General features: G+C 58.8%; 2 protein-coding genes across 7 annotated transcripts in view; one reads left to right on the plus strand and one right to left on the minus strand.

Annotated features, from left to right (window-relative positions):
• Positions 1-22,811, plus strand: LOC113912451 (proline dehydrogenase 1, mitochondrial). 5 transcript variants are annotated; one of them, XM_027575526.1, is made up of 15 exons: positions 203-302; positions 4,304-4,463; positions 4,726-4,934; positions 9,983-10,017; positions 10,486-10,635; positions 12,104-12,168; positions 12,371-12,487; positions 12,900-12,979; positions 13,729-13,810; positions 15,242-15,334; positions 15,424-15,570; positions 16,439-16,614; positions 17,743-17,841; positions 21,180-21,268; positions 21,343-22,811. In XM_027575526.1, exons 3-15 carry the CDS (start codon positions 4,777-4,779, stop codon positions 21,528-21,530), a joined length of 1,479 nt encoding a protein of 492 aa, XP_027431327.1. In that variant the 5' UTR covers positions 203-302; positions 4,304-4,463; positions 4,726-4,776; the 3' UTR covers positions 21,531-22,811. The 5 variants fall into 5 exon arrangements, 4 of the variants coding, with proteins under 4 accessions (XP_027431324.1, XP_027431325.1, XP_027431326.1 ...); XM_027575523.1 differs by lacking the exon at positions 4,304-4,463 and having other exon boundaries at positions 1-302; XM_027575524.1 differs by lacking the exons at positions 4,304-4,463; positions 15,242-15,334 and having other exon boundaries at positions 1-302.
• The window catches only part of DGCR6L (DiGeorge syndrome critical region gene 6 like), a 6,528-nt gene continuing 5,828 nt past the window's right edge, over positions 22,545-23,244 (minus strand). Inside the window, exon 5 of one of the 2 annotated variants that reach the window (XM_027575527.2) lies at positions 22,545-23,119. In XM_027575527.2, coding sequence (XP_027431328.1) covers positions 22,973-23,119 — 147 coding nt within the window. In that variant the 3' untranslated portion in view covers positions 22,545-22,972. The remainder of the gene's footprint in view (positions 23,120-23,244) is intronic. The other variant, XM_027575528.2, reaches the window with a different exon arrangement.

Consider the following 23,244-nt stretch of genomic DNA (forward strand, 5'->3'; position numbering starts at 1 on the left):
GCAGCGGCCGAGCGTGCGGACGCCCCGCCATGGCTCTGAGGCGCATCGTTTCTGTGTTGTGCACCGGCACTCTCCGCTTCGCCCCGCTGTCCACCGCGCCGGCGGCTCGGGAGCAGACTGCCGCAGGCCGGGAGGCCGTGCCAGGATGTGGGGCCGCCGAGGCCGCGCGGCCGCCGGTGCCCGTCGTGGACTTCGGCAACACTCAAGAGGCGTACCGCAGCCGGCGCAGCTGGGAACTGGTGCGCAGCTTGCTGGTGCTGCGCCTGTGCGCCTCTCCCGCGCTGCTGGCGCACCACGAGCAGGTGCGCGGGTGGGCAGGTGGGTGGGCGGGCAGGTGGGTAGGTGCGCATCGCGGCGCGCAAGCAGGGCCACGCGCCGGGTCCTCTGTGTGTTCCCGGGAACCTTCATGAAATTTTACTGTAGAGCGGGAGCCCCTTGAGCATCGCTGGTAGCCGTGAAGTCAGGAAGGGAGGTGTTTCCTGCATTCCCTTTTGGGCCTCGTGAATTTTCCTGTATCCCAGTTACTACTAACTAAAAACAAAGACCAGTTTCTGAATTTTTAAGCTATGTGCTGCTTGCAGTAATGCAAAGTTGCCACCTGAAATTGAAATGGAGTGTCTTCCATGTTGCCCAAACGGAAGTCTTAGTGGTATTGAAGGACTCATGGCCTGGGAACTCAGAGTTCTCAGAAGATGTGACTAGACAGAGCCGTTCTGCTCAGTGTTGGGGAAAATGGGAAGCTACTTGAACTACTTTTATTACTTCAGTAGAGTAACTTGTGAAAAGTGTGAGTGCTTTGGGGAAGTAAAAAGCACCGTCTCAGCCACTGTCAGCCTGGACGTATGGAAAAGACAGTTTTTCAAGGTGATCCTGGGAACAGTTTGCAAGGGTGCAGTTCTTGGTGCTAAGGGTCTGGAAGGCTCTTCATGTGGGTGGTGGCGAATTCTCAAGTGAGACTGTGCTGAGTGTATGGTACTGCCTTCCTTGGCCCCTGAAGGAGGCTGGGGAGGCTGGACCAAAGAAGAGCACCAAGCCACACTTTAGGCTTAGGTGAAGGTAAAACCACGGTGGGTGGGAGGTGAGGGTACAGGCCACAGAGTCAGAGTCTGGAGGGGTCTGAGGGATCTGTGAGGCCAGTGGAGTGTTGGACTGGGTCTCCAGAAGTTTTACTCAGATGCAGCCTGGGACTGACGGTGGGAGGGGAATGCAGAGGAGGAAGGGGCCGAACTGGAGATGTGGAGGCTTCTGGGAAGCCATCTGTGTTTGTGATAGACGTGGATGCTCTGTGGCAAATTTGTGGCTGTGGAGTGCCCAGGCCAACTGGAGAGGAGGATGGAAAGTGACACTCAGGGGTCCAGGAACCTGGTGGGGGGTGAAGGTGATGAGAACCCTTTGGGGAGCACCAACGTCTGAGGGGCAGCCTGAAAGGAGCAGCAAGGTCTGGAGGTGCAGTGGTCAGGAGGGAGGAGGCAGCTGGGGGCGGGGGGGCGAGAACGACTAGGGGAGGGAATGGCTGGCCCTGAGGTCTCTGTGAAGGGCAAGGACAGGGACCTGGCTCCTGCAGTTGGGGCATGATGGGACTGCTGGGTGGGACTGGGGTGTCTGGGGCAGGAGTGGTTCAGGAGCCCCGCCTACCGCCGTGTGGCTGGAAGGGAGGGAGTGAAGGCTTGGAGCCAGCCAGGCCGTATTTCTCCCATCTCAGCACCGAGCTGTCTTCATTGGGATCGAAGCCAGAGGAGAAGCCAGCAGAGCTGGAGACGATCGGGTACTGTGGGTGACCACTGTCCAAGTGCCAGCGAGTGCTGGAGTGCAGGGACCACTGTGGGTGGAGGCTCCTCCCAGCCTTCCCTCCTGTCCTACCTGTGCCCTGAGGACGCCTTCGGAGAGCCCACTAACGGTGCTCTGTGTGCCCCCTGTGGGACCTTTTCCACCACAACATTGCTAGTGGTCATACTGGTGTCAGTGGCCGCGGTGCGTGGCACTGGAGGAAATGGGGAAATGGGGCAGAGGCCTGGCTGCAGGGTTGTGGGCTGCTCACCAGAACCAGTACTTACCTTGTCCTCTGGCCTGGGGTGGAAAGTCCTCCTGCTGAGCAGTGCGGGTCTGTGCAGCACTTGCAGGGGCAGTTGGGGATCCTCAAATCTGTTCCCAGGGAGTGTCAGCCTGAAGGAACCCTGTTTGAGCTGCTGCATTGGTTTGGGACCCAGTAGGGTCCCTTCCTTGACAGAAGATAAGGGTTTAGAAAACTCAGGTCTTCCATGACAGAGGCTCTGTGCTTGGGTGTCGGCCAGTGCAGAAGGGGGTAACAGAAGAGGAAGGGGAGAGGATGGATGGTGATGGTGGCCTTGGGGGACAGGGAGGAGAGAGAACTGGCTTTACCCCTCCTTGCTCTGTACACGTCTGTTTGAGTCTTTTACAGTGAAAACAAGTACATGTGTTCGTGGGGCAAGTTTCTAAACCCATGAAGGATGCCCCCACCTGGAGAAGAGTGGGGGCTGCCTTCATCTTAGGTCGTGCTACCCAGGGATACACCTGACGCCAGGATATTTTTCAAGGGGTGGCTTTGCTCTGGAGTTAGCTTTAGAATTGCCAGCCCTGCCCCATGTGCTTCCATAGCCCTCTCTGATGGGCTGGCTTCCTTTTGCCAGAGTGAGAGGGTGAGTGACCAGCTCAGTGACCCGGGTGGCCTTGCCTGCCCTTCCCTCTGAGCCCCGCCTCCCCTTGGGGAGCTGGTCAGTGCGAAGTGCAGGCTGTGTGGGAGGTTACCAGCCCAGGGCTCCCCTGGGCCAAATTCCACATCTGCCTTGCTCCTGTTTCTTTGATTAACATTGACTGTGGCTACTTCTGTGCTTCACGTGCAGGGTTGAGTAGTTACGACTGTGACCACGTGGCCCATACAGCCAACGTTATTTACCATGTGGCCCTGGGCAGGAAAATTTGCTGGCCCGAGAGTAGATGGCTGGCCCCTTTCCACACGCAGTGGTTCCTGACAGTTCTCAGAGCTGACCCGTTGGATGTCAGGGGTTTTCCAGAGCCAGATGATGGTTTTTAGGTGTCCGATTCTGCCCCACCTACCACTGGGGTGATCTCTGATCTAATCAAGACCTGGCGTTTTCTCTGGCAAGGCCGCTCTGGCCCACGGATCCCCTGACCAGAATCTGCTGGCCCTGGCTGTGTGGGGCCAAGGCAGCCTGCCCCGTTCTCCCTCATCGGGCTTCCATTTTCCGTTTCTCATCCTCTTTATAAAAACAATGAGATGCAGTGAAGCCAGGTGTTGCAGAGAGGCTGTGGCAAGGCAGAGGGGATGGCCCGGAGACCCTTGTCCTCTGGATGCCCCGCGGCACCCTCATCAAGCACCAACCTGTGAGTCTAGGTATGTCTCCCTTATGTCTCCCTTCCGGCCAGTGTGGGGCTGCTCAGGATTGGTTTGGGGATGAAGGTGTTTGATTTGCTCATACTTCTGCTTAGACTAGAGATTGTTCCCTGCAGCCCTGATCCCAAGAGATGTTCCTCACAAAAGGGGCCCTTATCCATTGGGTTTGACAGACCTCAGGCTTTTTCTGTCTTGGAGCTAAGTGTGCGGGACAGTGGACACACAGGAATTCCCAGACAGGTGGCAGATGTGCCCTCCCAGCAGCCCTCCCTTCTAGCCTCAGGGGACTCCACTGTCCTCATTCCTTCCTGCCCTGACTGTCGCACTGCAGGGACTCCGTGCCACCTCCATGACTTGGCAAGCCACCTCCCCCCCGGATCTAAGTTAGCAAACATCTCCCACCCATCACTCCCTCACCCCTGTTCTGAATCACTTTGTGGAGGTGCCTTGCTCTCTCCCCTGCTAGGATGTAAGCTCCTTATCAGTTTTGTTTAGCCTAGAATTGTACTGGGCACAAAGCAGTGGCTCAGGACTTGGAATGAATGATGGCAGAAATTGGGGATGTGGCAAAATGTGATTGGAGGAGAAAGCTGAGTGGTTTATGGGCAGCTGTCTTCCTCCGGGACACATCCACTCGAGCTGTGGGTCTGCTGTGGCCCTGGATGACAGTACTGAGTCCCCACTGGTCCCACAATGGGCTCTCATCTGACAGACTCTGTAGATGCTCACTTGGCTTATTGTTAGCCTAAGGCTTGCTCCAGCTTAAGTTAGACTCCTTCTGAATTTAGCATGTGTTCATCTGCTCAGCAGCCACTGGAGGGCCGGCCCCTTGCCAGGCACTGTTTGAGGGACTTGGAATAAGCAGTGAACAAAACATTGAGAAATCTGGGTGCTCGCCTGCTAGAAAGTTATACCAAATCCTCCTCCTAGGCGGCATAACCCACTGAGGTGTGGACACAGAGAATGTTATGGTGAACGCACCTGCTGCTATTCCCAGAGAGACCTGCTTTTCATTTCTTTATCCATCGAGTGATGGTCGGGCACCCACTGTGTGCCGCTGGGGTCACCTGTGAGTGTGCAGGGCAGGGAGGTGAGTGGCTGTTGGCGGGGGCGGGGGGGCGGGCACTGGGATCTCTGCCCTTCATGAGGAGTGGATTGACAGTAGCTACAGGCTGAGAAGCAAGCTGCTGCCGGTGGTGTCCACTGTTAAACCACGGCCAGGAGTCAAGTTTGGCCCTGGGGAGAGTGTGTCAAGGCTTTATGGTTGGAGCGAAGGGGGCAGGGGAACAAGGGTGTCCTGCTGGGGACGGGAGGCCGGGCAGCCAGGACAGCCCCTTCCTTCTGCCTTTCAGCTGCTCCATCTCACCAGGAGACTTCTGGGGCAAAGGCTGTTCGAAAAGCTGATGAAGATGACCTTCTACGGGCAGTTTGTGGCTGGCGAGGACCAGGAGTCCATCCGGCCCCTGATCCGGCACAACAGGGCATTCGGAGTGGGCTCCATCCTGGACTACGGGGTGGAGGAGGACCTGAGCCCCGAGGAGGCTGAGCGCAAGGAGATGGAGTAAGGCCCACCTGGGCATCTGGTTGCCACCTCAGAGCGTCTTGGGGCCAGCTGGGGCTGGGCTGGGAGGAGGCCCCCCAAGGCTAGGAGCGCTTGGTCAGCCTGCTTACCAGCGACCCTCCTGGGTTCTGCCTGGGGTTCTTGCAGTTTTATTCTGTGAGAATGACGGCTCTGGGCTTTCACAAAAGGCCTTGTGTGCACAAGGCTGGAGGAGGGGCAGGGATTGGGGACGGCAAACTACAGTCCACAGCCCAGTGTGGCCCACCTGCCTAGTTTTGCATGGTTTGCAAACTGAGATTGGTTGATACTTTTTTTAAATGGTTGAAACAAAACAAGAATAATATTTTGTGACATGTGAAAAGTATATGAAATTCAAATCACTTTTGCCCTAGAGGGGCAGAGTTGAGTAGCTGTGGCAGGTGCCATATGGCCCACAAGGCTGAAGATAGATGCTACCCGAGCATTTACGAAAGATGTTTGCTGACCCTGGTGTTTGAGGTGCTGTGGCTTCCTGATGTGCTAAAGCATCTCTTCAGAGGGATTGCTAACCTGCTGGACAGGGGCCCACTGCCTAACCCTTGCCTAGCTCCTGGGAGGGTTTTCTTTTCTTTCTTTTTTTGTTTTTTAAAAGTTCGTTTAATTTTCTAAATTTTTGTTTCTCTTCTTTTTTAATGTATTTTTATTTTTAAATTAATTAATTTATTTGACAGAGAGAGACACAGCAAGAGAGGGAACACAAGCAGGGGGAGTGGGAGAGGGAGAAGCAGGCTTCCTGCTGAGCAGGGAGCCTGATGCGGGGCTTGATCCCAGGACCCTGGGACCATGACCTGAGCCGAAGGCAGGTGCTTAACCAACTGAGCCACCCAGGCGCCCCCCTGCCGCCTTTTTAAAGGCTTTATTTATTTATTAGAGAAAGAGAGCATGAGCCGGGGAGGGGGGGGGCACAGAAGGAGAGGGAGAAACAAGACTCCCCGCTGCGCAGGGAGCCCAATGTGGGGCTCGATCCCAGGACCCTGAGATCATGACCTGAGCCGAAGGTAGGTGCTTAACCAACTGAGCCACCCAGGTGCCCCTCCTGGGAGGGTTTTCTAATCAGCAGGGGGGCTCTGCCTGGTGAGTGTGGAGCCTGCTAGGCCTGGTGCCTAGCCAGGGGTCCCAGAAGGGAATGGCAGCCAGGAGCAGTGTGGCAGGCTGGCCTAGGGCCTCCTCCGGAGGTCATCAACTTGCTGCAGGACCTGTTCTCTGGGCAGTGAGCCTAGGGACAGATGGGTACCTCCCTGACCCACCCTTCTGGGCCACAGAACAAAATTAGAGAACGAGGCCACCCTTTGCTTTCCTGGGGAGGTGGCCGCACAGGAGACCCAGGCAAGACCAGCCCTTTCTTTGCAAAATGCCCGGTTCTTATGCTGGTACCTGCACCCCTCCATGTCAGGCCTTTGCGTGCCTTTGGGACCCTTAGTTCTGACGGCAGCTGTGCCTGACCACGTGAGGCTTGGGACAAGCCTGCTGAGTAACCTGTCCTGTCTCAGGCTGGGGTGATTGCTCTGGCCTGGGGACAAGAGAGGAGGGGAGGAAGGAGAAAGGCATCACATGAGGCTCCTGCCCTGGGAACGGAATGTCCAAGCCAAGCAGCAACAGCGGCAGCGGATTGGCCTGGGGAACCCAGCCCCTGCCTAGCCATTTGCTGTCTTAAAGGCGGGGTTCTCCAGTTTGGCACCCCTCTGTGTATTCCTCGTGGGGCTTCTTCAGTGGGGCTGCCTGTTGAATGACTAATGAGCTCTGTGTCCCTGCTGTGTTTCTCCGTTGAGGGCTGAGTGGTTTCACAATGGCATTTTCTTCCTCTGGTAGGAAGACTCCCTTCCCAGGGTGATCTGGCTGGCTTCCTGCCTCTTCTGCAGGGGGAGCATTGGGAGGTGGGCCGGACTTGCCCTGTCGTGAAGCCAAGGCGCCTGTGCCCCAGGGCCACCCTGATGTTTGCGCCCCCGATGCTGTAAGGAGCCCTGCTTGGTGGGCTTTGGGACGTGAGTGTTGGTCCCTCCCATCCTAACATGGTGACCACCATCCAGTGTCAGTGGCAGGTGTCAAAGACTCATGCCTGGCTCTGCTGCCAGGTGGCCCAGTGCCTTTGGAGAGGCCTGGGCTGAGGGGGCAGAACATCTATACTGTCAAATTGCCTGCTTGGCTTACTGGGTGTTCTTGGTCAGGAGTGGCTCCAAACCATGCAGCCCCCATCCACATAGCCCCCATGCAGAGAACTGCTTCTGTGTCCTGGGGGCCGGGGGGCAGAGGTCTGTCTCGCTAATCTTGTCATGAGGCCAATAGACCCTGCTCTGGGGAGTGATACAGAGGCCACTACCCCAAATTAAGGCCACAGGAGTTGGGGAAGGGAGGGTACAGGTGGTGCCGGGCCTGCCCTGGGCATAACCATGTGAGGCACAGAAAGGATGGAGGTTGTCTGAATGCACAGGATGCCCAGCAGGCCTCCCAAGGGTCTGAGTAGGGGGCCCAGGAAGGGTTCCCTGGGGTAGGAAGCAGGAGGTGGGAGAGTGTAGGTGCTGGAGGGAGAGTGTAGCCATCTAGGGCTGGGGTGGGATGGTGTTTCCCAGAACACCTGGTAGAAGGCAGAGGCTGGGGCCCTGGCTCTAGGAGAGGAGCCCCACAGGATCTCCCCAGCAGGCTGAGAGCTGTGGGGATAAGGGGCTAGGGTATCTCCTGATGACTGGCTGTGATGAGGACACCCAGGGACAGTGTGGATGGCAGGTGTGTCTGTCTTGGCTATGCAGACCCAGGGCTGGCTGGAGGTAGAGCCCCAGGGTGGCAGCTCTTCTGGGACTGGTGGTGCAAAGTGAGCAGAGGACTTGGGTGCTGCCTGGAGGTAGGTGTGCAGATGGGCATGAGCTCCATTGGACTTCTCTGCACATCACTCCCTCTTGCCACCTGCATTTCCCCAGGAGAGAGCCAGTGAGGGCTCTCCTCACTTTCTACTTTTTGCTAAAAGGCAGCCAGCCAACAAATCCCCCAGTGCAGCGAGCTGAGCTTGGAGGCGGCCAAGGGGATGGTTGGGGCCTTCCTGCCGCCTCTCCCCTGGGCCTCTGGTGTTCCAGTGTTCCCCTTCCTCTGCCCTCTGCCCCTGGGCGCACTCTCTTCCCTCTTCCACATCCTGGGCTTTGCAAGTGTGTGTGTGTGTGCCCAGGGTACTTCCTCTCCCCACTGGTGACATGACCCTCCTCCCCTCCACTGCGCCTGGCCGCTGCCATCTTGGTCTTCTCATGACCCACCCGCCGGGCCTGGTTGGGAGTGTGACCCTGATCCTTGCTGGTGCTGTCTGCCCGGAGACAGGCCTCTGTGCCCTGACCACACGGCAGTGCCGCCAGCCCGGTTCCTCTGCTCCATCATTGCTAAAGGACTTGCCGTCCGGTCAGGGACCTCACCGATGGAGACAGCTGCAGTCTCTGCTTTTCAGTGCTGGGCCTGCTGGCAGTGAGGAAGCGAGTGGCCCGTGCTCCCCTGTGCCTTTGGAGCCTGGCTGGGGCTTGGACGGTGGGTAGGCCCGCTGTGGAAGTGTTGAGCAGGAACCTTACATGGTGCTGGGCCACTGGGGGCCTTTTCGATAATGGTTTCCCATGTGAACGGAATGCGGCCTGCCTAAAAGGCAGGAACCTTGGAGAGGAATACTCCTGTTTCTCTGAGCCATGGGCTGTGTGGTTCCAAAGCAGGCCCGAGTCCCCAGCAGCCACCATCCTTGCTGACAGACCCATGCCTCAGTGTAGATGGTGGGGCCCGAGTCGTGCTTTTGCCTGGTTGTACCTGGGTCACAGCCTGGGGCTGGTCTTACAGGGGCTCCTTGTTCCCAGTGGGGATGTTGTTGCGTGGGGCCGACCCCTCCCTCATGTTACAGAGTCAGATACTGTCACACGGTGACACCTTACCCTCTTTTGTATATCAAGCACACGTGTCGAGTTGCCCTGAAGTGGCCCCTGTCCCCAGGCTGGGGCCTTGTGGGCTGTGTAAGCAGGATGTGGAGCCCCCAGGCTCTGTGGGCTGGCCCAGCTACTGGGACTCCTGGGTCCTGACCTGGGCATCCTGGCTCAGAGTTGCCAGATATGGGCCCTGGGGTCACACAAGAGCCAGGGTCCCAAGGGAGGGCTCCCTGGAGGGTGGCCAGCGGCCCCTGACTTGCTGTAGGAGCAGGGAGGTCAAAAGCTGCCTTGGCCCTCTGCCTCGGCTTGAGACCACTGCAGGTGCAGTTACCTCTACCTCTGTCTCAAGTGCAAGGCCAGGGTGGCTGGGCTGAGCCTGAGTGGGGGCAGAAGCAACCATGGTCTCAGGCTGGCCTCACTTTCCTGTCCTCATGAGGACTGGGGGTGTTATTCGGGTATGATGGGAGGACTTGGTTTTAAAAGAAAAATTCTGGCTGTTGCTTGGAAGACACACCGAAGGGGCAAGAAGGAGGCAGGGGGCTGGCAGGCAGTGGCTGAAGGTGGGGCCAGCCGTGCGCCTCGGCAGGAGCCCAGAGCCCGGCCTGGGGCTCCTGGCAGTTGGAGGGGCCTGGATGTAGGGGGTGCATAGAGCAGAGCAACTTCGGGAGTTTTGTGCACTGGCTGTTGCCCGGTCCATTCCTTATCAGCCCTGACTGGCCCCGAGGCTCTGTCTTTCCTTCAGAAGGGAATGCCCCCATAGCTAGCTTTCTTCAAGCACCTATTCCGTGCCTTGGGCTGTCCGCTAGTTTTACTCACTCCTCACCTACCTGTAGGGAACCTGAGGCTTCTCCAGGGTGTAGAGCCTGTGGGCCAGGCCGGTCTGTGAGGCTGCTGCCCCACCCAGCTCAGGGGAGGTGACCCTGCAGGCCTGGGGTGGGTGGGTGAGGAGAGAGGTGGGGCACATGAGTCACTCTTACCTGCCCTTCTACAGAGCCCTCCTTGTCAGGTCAGGTTCAGGGCTCAGCCTCTGGCTTCCTCTCACCTCTGCCTGCTCAAAGGGAACCCATGCTTGTCACTTGCACCCTGAGGTGGCGTGACCGACCCTCACCCTCTTCTTCCCTCGCACAGGTCCTGTACGTCCGCTGTAGAGAGGGAGGGCAGTGGTGAGTAAGAGAAGGCTGTTCAGGAACAAATACTCTCTCAGCCTGTCCCCTCCCTCACCCCCAACCCCTCCTCGGGAGACCTTGGTTCAAGGGCACAGGCGAGACTTGGGGCCACGGCTCCTCCCTGTGTGCGCCCAGGCCATTGCTCCAAGTCTGCCCCCACCCTCGGGATGCCCCCGGGGGTCCTGGCCCCCTTGGCCCTCAGCAGCAAACCCTGTGGCCGGGTTTGCCATGTGACTAGGGCTCAGCCAGGGAGAAGGAACAGTGAGTGTAGGAGCCGGGAGTGGTGGGCAACACAGTGCAGGGAGGCCGTGGCCGCCAAGGAGCCAGTGCCGAGGGCAGGGGGCTGTGGGCCATCAGCAGGCCTTGCCGGATGCCGGGGAAACCCTGTGTTTGCCCAGAGCTGGGTGGGAGCCAGAGCACAGCACACAGCCTCTCTGTGCTCAGGCCGTGTACCTGCCCCTCCAGGTACGAGTAAGAGGGAGAAGCAGTACCAGGCCCACCGGGCCTTTGGAGACCGCAGGGATGGTGTCATCAGTGCCCGAACCTACTTCTATGCCAATGAAGCCAAGTGTGACAGCCACATGGAGACATTCTTGCGCTGCATTGAGGCTGCAGGTGGGGCCCCGCACTTTGCTGGCTGTGCACCTGCCAGGGAGGGCCGACACCTACGTGTGGAGATGCTGATGGGTGAAAGCGAGGCCAGGCTGGAGCACTCGCCTGGGGCTTCTCTCCAGGTGGCCCGGACAGTCATGAGGATGACTGTGGGTGACACTGGGGAAGCCCATCGGCTGGGCTCAGGTCATACTGGGGGTCATGCCTGAGTCCAGCCCTGCCCAAGGAGCCCAGCGCCTCCTGCCTCTTCCCGGATACGAGTGCCCAGATGTCAGTGGGCTGAGCAGCCTTCCATCCAGGTCAGGGGCTTGAGCCTAGCCACACGTGGCACTTGGGTTTGGCAATGGCTTCGCTGTTCCAGGAGCTGGTGCCATGGAGAACTCCTCCACACCTGGCCTCTGGGTGGAGCGCTCACCAAAGGAGGCGAGTCGGGGGGGGGGGCCTCCCCAGCCACAGCACAGCCCCACTGCGTGGCCCCGCAACCCTTCCATTCGTGGGCTCTACCTTCTGCACACTGGGAGGGGTGGGAGTGAGTGGTGCTCGGAAGCAGCCTTCTGAGAGCAGTGCTGGGGAGATGCCAGTGGTCAGGCAGAGACTTGGCCATGTGGGTCCAGAGCAGGGCCGCCTCCTTGCCTCTGTGCCTGCTCTGCCAGAAGCGAAGGTCACGGAAGTGAAGACGGGTCGTGGGTTTCTGGAAGGGAGGAGAGAGGCGAGTGTGGTTGAGCACCTGCTGTGTTCCACCCTCTGTTCTGCTGGGTGTTTCTGTGTTCTGTGAACCCTTCCCCTGCCCGCCCCCTCCCCCCCCACCATGGGCAGCCTGGGGTGCTGGTGGCATGGGAGAGGACATGGGGCAGGGACAGAATGGGCTGGCTCCTTTGCCCACCGGCTTCCTGGATCCACGTGGCTAATAAACCCTGCCAAGTTGCCTGTTCCTGCCTCCGAGGTGGGGTGCACATGTGTATTTATGGGCTCAGTAGGAACATTGTCCTGCCCATAAGAGGTTAGCCAGCCAGCCCAGGATATGTGGCTCCTTGGTGGGCTCTCCCCTCTTGTTCAAGGGCAGGGGGGAGGGTGGGGGGGCTGGGTGGCTGGCAGGGGCCCCTGGTGGCATCCACCTCAGCCTGAGATAGCCGAGCTGCCACTAGGGCTGCTTCCAGGGAGAGTAAGGCAGGCATGCTGGGGAGCGGAAGGCCTGTCCAGGAAGCGCGGTGCCATGCTAGGGCCGGGTGGGGAAGGGAGGAGAGATCTGCTGGTGCCACTCTGTGGTGGTCTTGGGGCCCATCTGGAAGGGAGACCCAGGACTGTGTCGCTGTAGGTAATTGGTAGGAAGAGGGGCCATGCCAGCCACTCACAGTCCATCACATGTCTGGTGAGATGTGTCTAACTCCTGGGTGGCACAGATTCTGGGCACAGGCTCCTGGTCCTCGTCCCCCTCGGGAGCCCTAATGGTTCTTCCTGTGGCTTCTGACAGGCGGAGCCAGTGATGATGGCTTCTCAGCCATCAAGCTCACTGCACTGGGGAGACCTCAGTTTCTGGTAAGTGCCAGAACCTTCCATGTACAGAGTTTGTGAGAACTTGGGGTGCTGTGAGCATTAAGGGAAAGCTCCTGTGCTGGTACGTTGGTGCTGGGAGCCGGGCACACAGGGAACTGGGAGGGGGCCCAGGGGCTCTGCAGGGGTCCTGGGGGCGGGAAACTGGGTGTGTGCCAGAGAGGGTGGCTCAGGCCTGCACTTGCAGCTGCAGTTCTCAGATGTGCTGACCAAGTGGAGACGATTCTTCCACCAAATGGCTGCAGAGCAAGGGAAGGCTGGTCTGGCTGCCATGGATACGAAGCTGGAGGTGGCTGTGCTACAGGTGTGAAGCCTTGCCCGGTGGGTATGAGTGGGTGGGTACTGTGGGGGCTTGGGGAGGAGTCCTGGCCAGGTAGTGTTTGCGGTGGGTTCCCAGAGGCCTGTAGTCCCTCCACCCCCCCACGCAGCAGCAGCTGGGGTCTGCTGGGAAGGACTTGCTGGGGGCGAGGGTTTGAGGAGCAGGGTTTGCCCTGCAGGTGGCAGAGTACTGCAGAGCTTTGGGTCCAGGGAGGGGCATCAGGGACAGGTAGGTATAGAGCCGTCTGTGAGGCAGAAACACAAACCAGAGCCGTATCCTGTTCGCACTAATGGTGTAATAAAGTCAAAACAGCACAGATATTGGGGGGGGGGGGCAGGGAATGTTAGCGACCAGGGCTGGGGCAGGTCATGGGACTGGCAGCTTCTTACTTCTCAAGGAAAGTGTGGCAAAGATGGGCATCGCCTCCAGGACGGAGATTGAGAACTGGTTTACTGCGGAGACCCTGGGCGTGTCTGGGTAAGAGTAGCCCCCGAGCTGGGAGTTCTGAAGTGTCTGCCCTGATTCAGCCATGGTTCCAGCAGAGCCCCAATGGCTTCTCCCAGTCCTGGTTGCCCTCCTGGAGAGCATGGGCCTGGGGTGACAGTGCTGAGGGACCTCTGCCCTGAGACACAGCAGGAGTTGCAGGCCTGGAGTCCACGGGGCCGGGGCCGCAGCTAGCCCAGAGCTAGTCCAGACTATAGCTGCGTAGGGGTACCCCTGAAACCAGCAGGGCTGCTCACAGAATTATTTGGGTCCTAGAGTAAGGGTGCCACACTCAGCCCTCCCTGGGGCCCACATGGCAGGCAGGCTGAGGGACAGGGCAGCTGAGATCCTACAGGGGCCCACACCTCTTCCTGAGGGGTCTGGAAGCTGGGACTGAGATCCCCAGGGCCCCTGGGCGGGGGGTAGCAGCGGTCCCCCTTACATGCAGGGTCTGCCTCCTTTCTGGTCTCCCATGTTTGGGTTTGGCTCTTTCGCAAGCCTGACATGGCCCATGGTGACCTTGGTGTAGCTGCTGCCACCCCAGTGCAAGAATGTTCTGGTTTTGGTTTCCATTTTGTAAACAGAGGACAATGTTAACATTTTATCTGTCTTTTAAAACTGAACACTGTGGCGGGTTTTGTGGGGGTTGGGCTTGGGGTGCTCTTTTAAGGCATGGACTGGTTTGGGGACTGGGCGCCCTGACAGATCCTAGTGCCCCTGTGCTGATGCAGCTTCTCCCACAGCACCCTGGACCTGCTGGACTGGAGCAGCCTCATTGACAGCAGGACCGAGCTCTCCAAGCACCTGGTGGTCCCTAACATGCAGGTGACCACCCCTCACCCATGTCGCATCGGGGTGTGAGGCTAAGGGAAATGCTCCCTGTCCCTCATCCTGGGGCAGCGGCCGGGGACACAGCTGGCTGAGACCAGTGTCCTTCCTGGCCACACAACACCCCTGTGGTCCAGAGGAAGAGGACAGGTCCCTGAGTGCCCCATAGAGGGGGACAGAGACCCACGTCCTCTATCCTTGCATGCTGGGTCGTCCCAGACCTCAGTGGCTTGAAACGGCAGTAATCCTGTTGTCCTGCATTGCAGTTCTGGACTGACCAGTTCTAGTGGTTCTAGCTCAGGGTTTCCCTTGCAGTTGTTCTCAGAGGGTGGTGGGAGCTGGGGTTATTGTGGAGGGGCCCCACTCCCACGGCCAGCGGTGGATGCTGGCTGTGTGTGGGGCAGGGCTTCCTTGCCATGCAGGGGCTGGGCTCCCAGGGTGAGTGTCCCCCGAGAGCCGGGCGGAAGCATGGTCACCTTTTCCAGCCTCACCTCAGATGTTCCATGGCGTCACTTGTGCCCGGTTGTGTGTGTGTGAAAAGCAAGTCACTAGGCCAACCTGTGTTCTCATTCTCACCAGGGAATGAGAGCCCCCTTCCCTGCCCGTCCTGCCTGTGGGAGGTGCCAGGACTTTGCTCTCTGTTTGAAACCACCCCTCAAGCTGGATGTAAAGCAGCAGAAGCACCTTGGGAAAACATCCCGCAAACAGTGCCTCCCACAAGCACCCAGGCCCAGCTGGCCAAGGGCCCAGCCCCCAAACTGAGACTCTGAGGGCCAACAGAGGGGCATGCTCCAGGCCCCACTGGGAGTGCCCTGGGCGGTGTTAGCGGGCATGTGGTGCTAGCAGAGAGCCCAGTGCCCTATGGGCCTCCAGGATAGGTACCTGCTGCTGACCTGCTGGCTCCCCGAAGGCCACCACCTGGGGATGGCGCCTCTGTCCCCGCTGCTGTGTTGTCAGTCTCCTGCAGGCTGTCCCTGTCTGCCTGCGACTGCCATTCTCCCTCTAAGCCCTCTCCTTGCTAGGGGCTGAACCCTTCCGGGTGATTGGATGGGTCAAGGGTTACTTCCTTACCGTTGCATGGGGGCAGAAGGGGGATCCCCTTCCAGGGTCCTGGGAGGCTGTGGGAGCAGATACCTTGGGTGCAGGCCTGACCTGGAGCAGCTAGCCCTGTGAGTCAGAGGGTGCTGGCTGGCAGCGAGGTTCTGGGGTGCTGTGTCACCAGGTGGCCTCAGGGCAGGGCACTGGATCTTTGCTAAAAAACGGGGAAGGGGTGGGGATGAGGTGGCCTTGCGGGTCCTGGGGACATGCACTGGGTATTGGTAGGCCCTGCACACGGAGGGGAGGAGGGTGCCCTTGGGCAGGGGACGTGGCGGCTTTGAGAGGTGGGGGCTTAGAGCCCTGCTGCGGCCTGACCGCGTGCTGCCCCAGACAGGACAGCTGGAGCCTCTGCTGTCACGGTTCACTGAGGAGGAAGAGCTGCAGATGACGAGGATGCTGCAAAGGATGGACATCCTGGCCAAGGTCGAGGACCCTCCGACGTGCCCAGAGAGGGGGCCACATGTCTCACCTGACCCCAGTCAAACCCTCTGTCCCACCCCTGCACCTCTTAGAAAGCCGCCGAGATGGGCGTGCGGCTGATGGTGGACGCCGAGCAGACCTACTTCCAGCCGGCCATCAGCCGCCTGACCCTGGAGATGCAGCGCAAGTTCAACACGGGGAAGCCACTCATCTTCAACACGTACCAGTGCTACCTCAAGGTACAGTCCCCGCCTGCTGTCTCCCTTCCGGCCCTCGGGTGAGTGGATGCCCTGCGTCTTAAGTCCCGTGCTGGTGTTGGGGAGGGGCCTCTACCTGAGCATGACTGACTCTGAGCAGGAAGAAAGGCCCAGGGCCCTGTCCCCAGCTCTGTACCGGCCCCTTCTCTGGGCCTCAGATCCCAGACGGGGTGTAGAAGGGGTAGGAGGAAGGTGAAGGGCCCTTTTTACAGTCTGCTTCATGTGCCTTAATCCCCACATTTTGATGGCCTCATGCGTCACTGGTTTTTCCTGCCATTTTTTTAGTTTGGGTCCCTTCGGATCAGATGGTTCACGGGACTGGCAGCTTCTGGTTCCCTCCCCACAAAAAGACTTGCTCAGGATTTTGCATGTACCTCAGGGAGTCCGGGGTGCTTCAGGGTGGGATTGCTGAGCACGAACCTGGGCTGGGCTGCTCTGGGACCAGGCAGGTATTTGGAAAACTGGTGTGGGATGGGTGTCAAGGCTCCGGGGGCGGGGGGGGGGCGGGGAAAGGGGCCCAGGCAGGTACCCATAGCATGCAGCACCCCTGCCTCCGTGTCAGCCCAGGGAGACTCTGGAGTGCACCATGGCTTCTGGCACCTCGTCTGTCCCCCAACAGCGTTGTCCCAGGCTACACAGAAGAATCCCCATTTCTAAGAGACAAGAGGTCAAGGGGCCGTCCTCACCCCTACTTGTCTCCCAGCTCCCCTAAGCACCCGCAGGTCAGGTGGCTGCTGCTGGCTCTGGTGTCCCACGGTGACTATACCCTGGGAGCACCTGGGCCTCAGGGGACACAGGCTGGAGGGGGCCTCATCCTGGTCATCATCAACTTTTGGCCCCGGTCCCACAGGACACCTATGACAACGTCACCCTGGACGTGGAGCTGGCTCGCCGCGAGGGCTGGTGCTTTGGGGCCAAGCTGGTGCGGGGTGCATATATGGCCCAGGAACGTACCCGCGCCGCAGAGATTGGCTATGAGGACCCCATTAACCCTACGTATGAGGCCACCAATGCCATGTACCACAGGTGCGCCAGCCCTCCTTGGCCCCCAGGGCCTCATGGCTTCCTGGGCAGGGAATGAGAAAACAGGGCCGGGGTGCTGGCACTGACCCCACAAGACGCCCATCTGAAGGGGGAGCAGGAGTGAGACTTACACTTGAGGCCAGAACTGATTATCTCCTCTGCTTTTAACTTACTGTTTATTTTTTGAATCCTCTCTGCTGTTCTACCCTTTCCAAAAACTATTAAGGTGCATTTTTAGGACGGAAAAGCCTACCGAATAAAACCAAACTGGCCCAGGCCCCCCAGCCAGCTCTTGTTGACACTTAGGACAAGGGAGATGCCCCGAGTGGCCCTCCTGACTTGTATACAGCCCATTTGCTTTTCATATTACACACCGGGGTCATCAGCTGTTCTGCATCTGCTTTTGGTCTGTTTATCTTGCTAACATTGTCATGCAGCAGGGACAGGCGGAACCTGTGCTTTTTCTCTAGGAGGTCAGACCCCTGGCGTCTGCCTGGCTCCTGCTTTCTCCCCGGCAGTACCCTGCTACTTTGCCAGAGCTTCTGAGTATACCATGTGTGTACCCGCGTCAGCTTTGGTATTGTGTATTCAGCCCCGTGCTCTTGCTTTTCCATGTAACACCCGTCTGGATCCTCCCGTGTCGGTGTGCGGGCCCCCGGTGTCAACCCAGCAGCTAGCAGCATGCCCATCCCCGTCATGACGCAAGTGACCTGTAGCACACCTTGTCCCCGTGTTCTCACGGGCAGGGACACAGTTGTGGCACATTCCTAGCAGCCAAAATGCTGGGTCCAGGACATGCACCTTTGCTGCCAGATGGTAGCACCTTCACACCGTGTGCGGGGGAGGCCCCCCACTCCCGCCAGGCCTTTGATTTCCTTGTGGACCCCTTCCCAGAAGCGAAGGTGTACGTGTCACGGGTGCCGGGGGCACCGTGCCCCAGCTAGTCCCCTGTCGAATGTCTAGCCCTGGGTGCTGCTCATGTTTTCTTTCTTACCTGCGAGGTGCTGAGGAATGTCAAGTGCAGCCGTGGTCCTACTGCTGTGGCCATGCTTGGGAGGAGTGGGCTCGCTGGATGGCCCTGGGCCTGCCTGTGGCCCCTGCAGGTTGGGGCTTATGTGGCACTCCCCCCAGGTGCCTCAACTATGTCCTGGAGGAGCTGAGGCACAACACCAAGGCCAAAGTAATGGTGGCCTCCCACAATGAGGACACAATTCGCTTCACGCTGCGCAGGTAGGCACCCCGCCCCCCCAGCTGTGCGGTGCTCCCCGGTGGGGGAGGGGCTCGGGATGAGTGCTGTGGAAGCCTGTGCGGAGTGACCTGCCAGGCGCGGTGGTATTCGCAGGGTAATGTCTGCAGGGAGCTGGAGGGCAGCTTTAGTGTCCTGCAGGCCCCCCGCCTCCCAGGCCCGGCTGGGCATTGGCACTGCAGGAGCAAAAAGGTTATTTGTAGTTACTTTCGTTTTTAAAGTTAATACCTGACTTACTAAAGTTGCAAATTCAAAAACTAAATTTCCTTAGGTGAAATTACACGCTTACGGAACTTTGTGCTTACTGAAACGCACAAATATGTTATGTGTCGTCAGCGCCCCTCAGGGGTCCTCCGGCATGTCACGTCGTTTATAAATAATCTCTCAACGCTTGAAACTGCATTTGGAATTTAATATAGTCTGTTTTCTCTTTAAATGCCTGTCCTGTGGAGCAAAAGTTTGGTAGGATCCATACAAGTCAGATATAGGAATAAGGTGAAGTAAATTCTTAAAATATTCCAATGTCATTACCACGTTTTTGTGTTTTCCATCTTCACCCAGGCAGCACCACACGGGGCGGGGGGTGGAGGGGGTGTTTCTAGCCCCAGTCGGCACCTTCCTGGGCTGGAGGCCCCACACAAAGCATGGCGGCAGTGGCCCTGCCGGCCCCAGCCTTTCCCGGGAGCAGAGCAGGGCACCCAAGGCTTGTGGCTGAGCTGGGCTCTGGGAAGGAGGGATGAAGGAACGGCCAGGCTGGGCAGCTTTGGGGCGCTGCCTGATGAGCTGACTGGTCACTCCACACCCACTGTGACGAGGCTCCCTCCCAAGAGTCCCTGCCAGGGTCCGGTCTGACTGCTTCTGTGGGATGGGTGGGGGGGCCGAGTGGAGTCCCAGCTGGACAGGACTGTTCCGCCTTCTCTCCATCCCTAGGGACTTCCCAGGCGCTCATTTCCTGCCTCAGATGCCCCATCCTTGTCATTGGATGTCAGAGGGCCAGGGGCACCTTTTGCGCTCAGCGCAAAAAGAAAAAAAAAATAGATTTAGCTTGACTTTTAAAACAAACACCTGATTGAGTTGTAAATCTTAAAACCTGTTTTCCCCTTAGACTTAAAAATATTACTCTGTGACGGAAACTTGATCAAAGCTTGAACCCTCGGGCACCAGGGTCCTCCACTAGACGAGGTACATCAAGAGACTCCCGGACCCCTGGCCCAGCACTTGGGAACCTGCACCCCTGCACAGTGGCAGGCCCGTGTGGGTCAGCGGTATGGAAGGTGGCGCTCTCTTAGGTTTCAGTTACGAGCTCAGCCGGCTCTGGTTGGCCACTCACATTTAACGCAGGGATCACAGGTAGTCCACTCAGACACCAGCTACACAGAGGACAGTGGGACTCTGAGAGGTGTAGCCTGTCCTCAGAAGGGCTTTCCTGCCTCCTGTCTTCTGAATCTTCCCACCCACAACATGTCTGTTTTCACCAGCCTGCTGCCCTGGACATGGCTTCCCCCCATCCAGAGTGCCATCTGAGCACGCTCTCCTCTCTCATGGCCCCCTGGGCCCGTGCCAGGCTCCACAAATACCACTGTCGTGGAGAAGGCTCAGCCCCCTACAGTCCATGGTTCTCTGGAGCCCACAGCAGCTTGGGCTGGCCCTCCCCGAGGAAGCGGTATAGGTCTCTGATGCCACATCGGGGATCTCAGTCTGAACAGCTTGGGTCAGCTTTGGCCAAGTGGCAAACCAACCCCAAACTCAGAGGCCTGAACAGCAGTGTATCCCGTGGGCCAGCAGGGTGGGCTGGGCTCAACTGGGGGCTGCTTTTGCTGGCCTTGCCTGCGGTCTGTCTTGCATCTGCGGTCAGCTGAGGCCTGACTGGACCTAAATGGCTTTTCATTGGCACATCCTCAGTCCCTCCACCCGACTGGGTCTGTGTCAGCAAAGGGGACTGCATCACATGTCCAGTTTCCAATAGGCCAGGCCAGGCTTTGCCTCATGGTGGTCTCAGGCTTCCAGAAGCCCCGGAGAGGGCAAGCCTCTGCCCACATCACATTTGCTATTGTCCTGTTGGCCAGAGGAAGTCAGGAGGCCCAGCCTAGATGGCAAGTGGAGAGCCCCCATCTGCTGGGGGGGAGCTGCAGTCACAGGGCAGAGGGTGCGGAGGCAGGTCAGCAGCCATGCCTGCGGGAGGCACCGGCATGTCCCTGCCGCCAGTTGTCAGGAGGCAGCCCTGCTCTAACAGGGTTTGTGGTCCAGGGGGGCCCAAAGATACCTAAACCAGAGACCAGGGCAACACGGTAGAGATTGTGGCCTGCGTTAGACTGGGTGGCCCTCACTCTGGAGCCGGACTCTGAGGGAAGGAGGAAAAGGGCTTGTGTGAGGACCCTCATGCCAGGGGAGCGCGCTCCTGGCCAACAGCCTGGGTGCGTGTGAGGAGAACCCAGGCTGAACGTGCCCCTGGAAGGAGGCGGAAGGATGAGGGCAGGTTCCAGAGCGCTGGTGCAGATAGGTTGAGTCTGGACACGTGGATACAGGAAGCTGGAGGTAAAAAATGTGGAAATCCTCAGCAAGTAGACATTTCAAACCCTGGGAATTTTTGTAAGATCCTATGAGGGGAGGTGTGAGGACAGATGATGCTGGACAGAGTTGGGGGCCACCCACCCCAACATCTGAGCGGCGCTAATAGAAACGTGAGTTTCATCTAATCTAAATGTTCTCCTACACAAAAAAGATAGTTAATTTCAATAATACCTTTCACCTGGCCCAGCATACCCAAAATATTACCTGTATTCAGCATTTCAGAAAAAGAATACATTTTTTCCAGAGTTTCAAAATTCCATGTGTGTGTGCTATTTGCAGTCCATCTGTTTAGGCCAGCCGACTTCTAAAAACTCCGTGGTCACCAGTGGCTGGTGCTGCTCTATGGGACAGAGCAGCCGGCAAGGGGAGGACAAGAGACCCAGTCGGGTGGAGGGACTGAGGGTGTGGCACTGAAGCAGAGGGGCTCAAAATGGGGCAGGGGAGGGCCTCTGAGAGCCTCCCCAGGGCACACCTTGGGGCAGGCTTGCCTTGCTGGGTCAGGGCACCAGAACAGAGGTCGGGACAGACAAGACGGAAGGGAGAGAGAACACAGGGGAAGGGGGAGGACGGAACTTGGTAGCCATAGGCTAAGGTGGGAAACAGGGCAGAGGCCTGGTTTGGGCAGCACAGAGCCTACACCCCTGCCCATACCGCAGGGGATGGAGGCTAAAGTGTATGCTTGAGGATCTGGGAGTGGCAGTCAGGGAGAAGGGGCGGTGCGGGGTTCACCTGCTCCACTGTCTGTCTATAGGATGGAGGAGCTGGGCTTGTACCCTGCCGATTGCCAGGTGTACTTTGGACAGCTACTGGGCATGTGCGACCAGATTAGCTTCCCACTAGGTGAGTGAGGCCTCCCTGGGGAGCAGGGGTGGGGGTGTCCAGGGCTGGGACTCACTGCTTCTGCCTGTGTACAGGTCAGGCAGGCTTTCCCGTGTACAAGTATGTGCCCTATGGCCCTGTGATGGAGGTGCTGCCCTACCTGTCCCGCCGTGCCCTGGAGAACAGTGGCGTTGTGAAGGGCGCCTGGCGGGAGCGACAGCTGCTGTGGCAGGAGCTCAAGCGGAGGCTCCGCACAGGCAGCCTTTTCCACCGTCCAGCCTAGTGTTCGCGGGCTACCATCGTCATCCACCTTCAGACTTGGCCTCCAGCCCTTGCCTTGTGGGGCTCTGGGTGGCCCCTAGGCTGGCGCACAGCTACAGCCCAACCCCAGCCTCACGTGGATTCACCTTTTTATGCCCGAGACCTGCTGGAAGTGGGGCCTCAGTGCCCCTCTGGCCCCTGCTCAGGATGTGGGCACTCAGACTGTGTCTGATGCCTGCCAGAGCCACTGGGAACTGTCAGGAACTGCCTCTGAACAAGTGGGCACGACCCCCATCTCTGCCAGGCCCCATGACCTTGGACCCGGAGGACCAGTTTCTGCCAGGGTTCATCTAGCCCACCCCCCTTGAGCCCCACAGGCAGGCAGTCACCAGGCTGGGGAAGCTGGCCTGGTCAATAAACCACTACTTCTGCAGCCCTTAACTTTGTGCCTGCATTGCTCTTTCCCTTGCACCATCATGTGGGGTCAGCATCAAAGATGGGGTGGCACTGATGGCCCTGCCTCTCTGGCACCATGTGTCCCTGCGGGCCAGGCCCACCGTGGGTGGGGTGGATCCCCCAATCCCTCCCTTCAGGGTGTATCACAGATTCAGCTATGTTAGGTGCTGGACACCCCCACCCCTTGGCTCGGAGATGCTCCTAGGGGTGGGCTTGGTGCTTCTCTACCTGGGGACTCTCTCCCCCAGACTCTTCCTACTGTTCTGTGCCCTTCGCCCCAGCTGCCGCATGACCCATGAGGCTCCGCTGTTCTGACAGGAGCAGACTCATGGCTGCCTGCCCCTGCCTCCAGCCTCCCAGAGCAGACTAGATGTGGTCCTAGTGCCTTGGGGCTTACCCAGGCCTGCTGCTCCATGAGGGAGCCCCAGAGGGGGTGCCCCTGGGAGAGCCTCTGTGACAAAGGGGCGGGTGGGGGGCCTCTGCTGGTTCCTCCATAGGCCACGGAGCTACAAGGCGAGGGCCCTAGTTGGGCCCTGGTCATGGCAGATACCACAGAGCTATCACACAAGCGACATGCAGGTCACACTGAGGTACCTTTATTTCTCTGGCCCTCACAGGACTTGGGCCTTGCAGTGTTTCCCACTTACTTAGGGGGCTGCACCTGCCAAGGAAGGGGCTGAGACCAGAAGATGGGGCATGGCAAACGTTGGGATGTGCCCGGTGGAGTGAGAAGGTGCTAGGACCTCCAGCCCCACTCTCCCGACTCTGCGGCAGCCAGCCAGCAGAACGGACCCACTCGTCCCTTTCCCGCACCATCCTAGCTTTGGACCAAAAAAAAAAAAAAAAATCAGACAAAGGTGGGTGGCAGGTGCAGCCAGGGTCCACCTGGTCTCTCCTCAGAGGGTCAACCCCTCCTGCAGGCAACTGGGAAGGTGGTGGCCAGGTGCTGGGAAGACAAGTTCCACTCAGCTTTCTGCTGCCTGTGGTGACAGGAACAGGGCTGTCTTCTCAGCCATGACGGGCAGCAGGTAACTGGCAGAGACCCCACCTGGTCACAAGGCTGTCTTCCCCGCCTGGCGGCCCCTCTGCTGCAGCTTCCTGATGAGCTCCAACAGGTTCATCTGCAGCGTCAGCTCCTGGGGTGCAGAAGGGCTGCTGTGAGACCAGAATGACACCTGGTCTCTCCTCTCCTGGCAAAAGCCCCCTTTCCCACGGGCCCAGAGGCAGATATCGGGGCCTACAGAGTGCCAGGCAGTGAACCCATGGGACTGACTTCCAGG

Source organism: Zalophus californianus, chromosome 14 (genome assembly GCF_009762305.2).
Source record: "Zalophus californianus isolate mZalCal1 chromosome 14, mZalCal1.pri.v2, whole genome shotgun sequence".
Lineage (NCBI taxonomy): Eukaryota > Metazoa > Chordata > Mammalia > Carnivora > Otariidae > Zalophus > Zalophus californianus.

Excerpts from the sequence above, each read along its gene's own strand:
- LOC113912451 (XM_027575523.1), top strand. The coding sequence starts at position 30 with ATGGCTCTGAGGCGCATCGTTTCTGTGTTGTGCACCGGCACTCTCCGC. Across the intron at positions 10,018-10,485 it reads TGTAGAGAGGGAGGGCAGTG|GTACGAGTAAGAGGGAGAAG; the intron begins GTGAGTAAGAGA and ends CTGCCCCTCCAG. Across the intron at positions 10,636-12,103 it reads GCGCTGCATTGAGGCTGCAG|GCGGAGCCAGTGATGATGGC; the intron begins GTGGGGCCCCGC and ends GGCTTCTGACAG.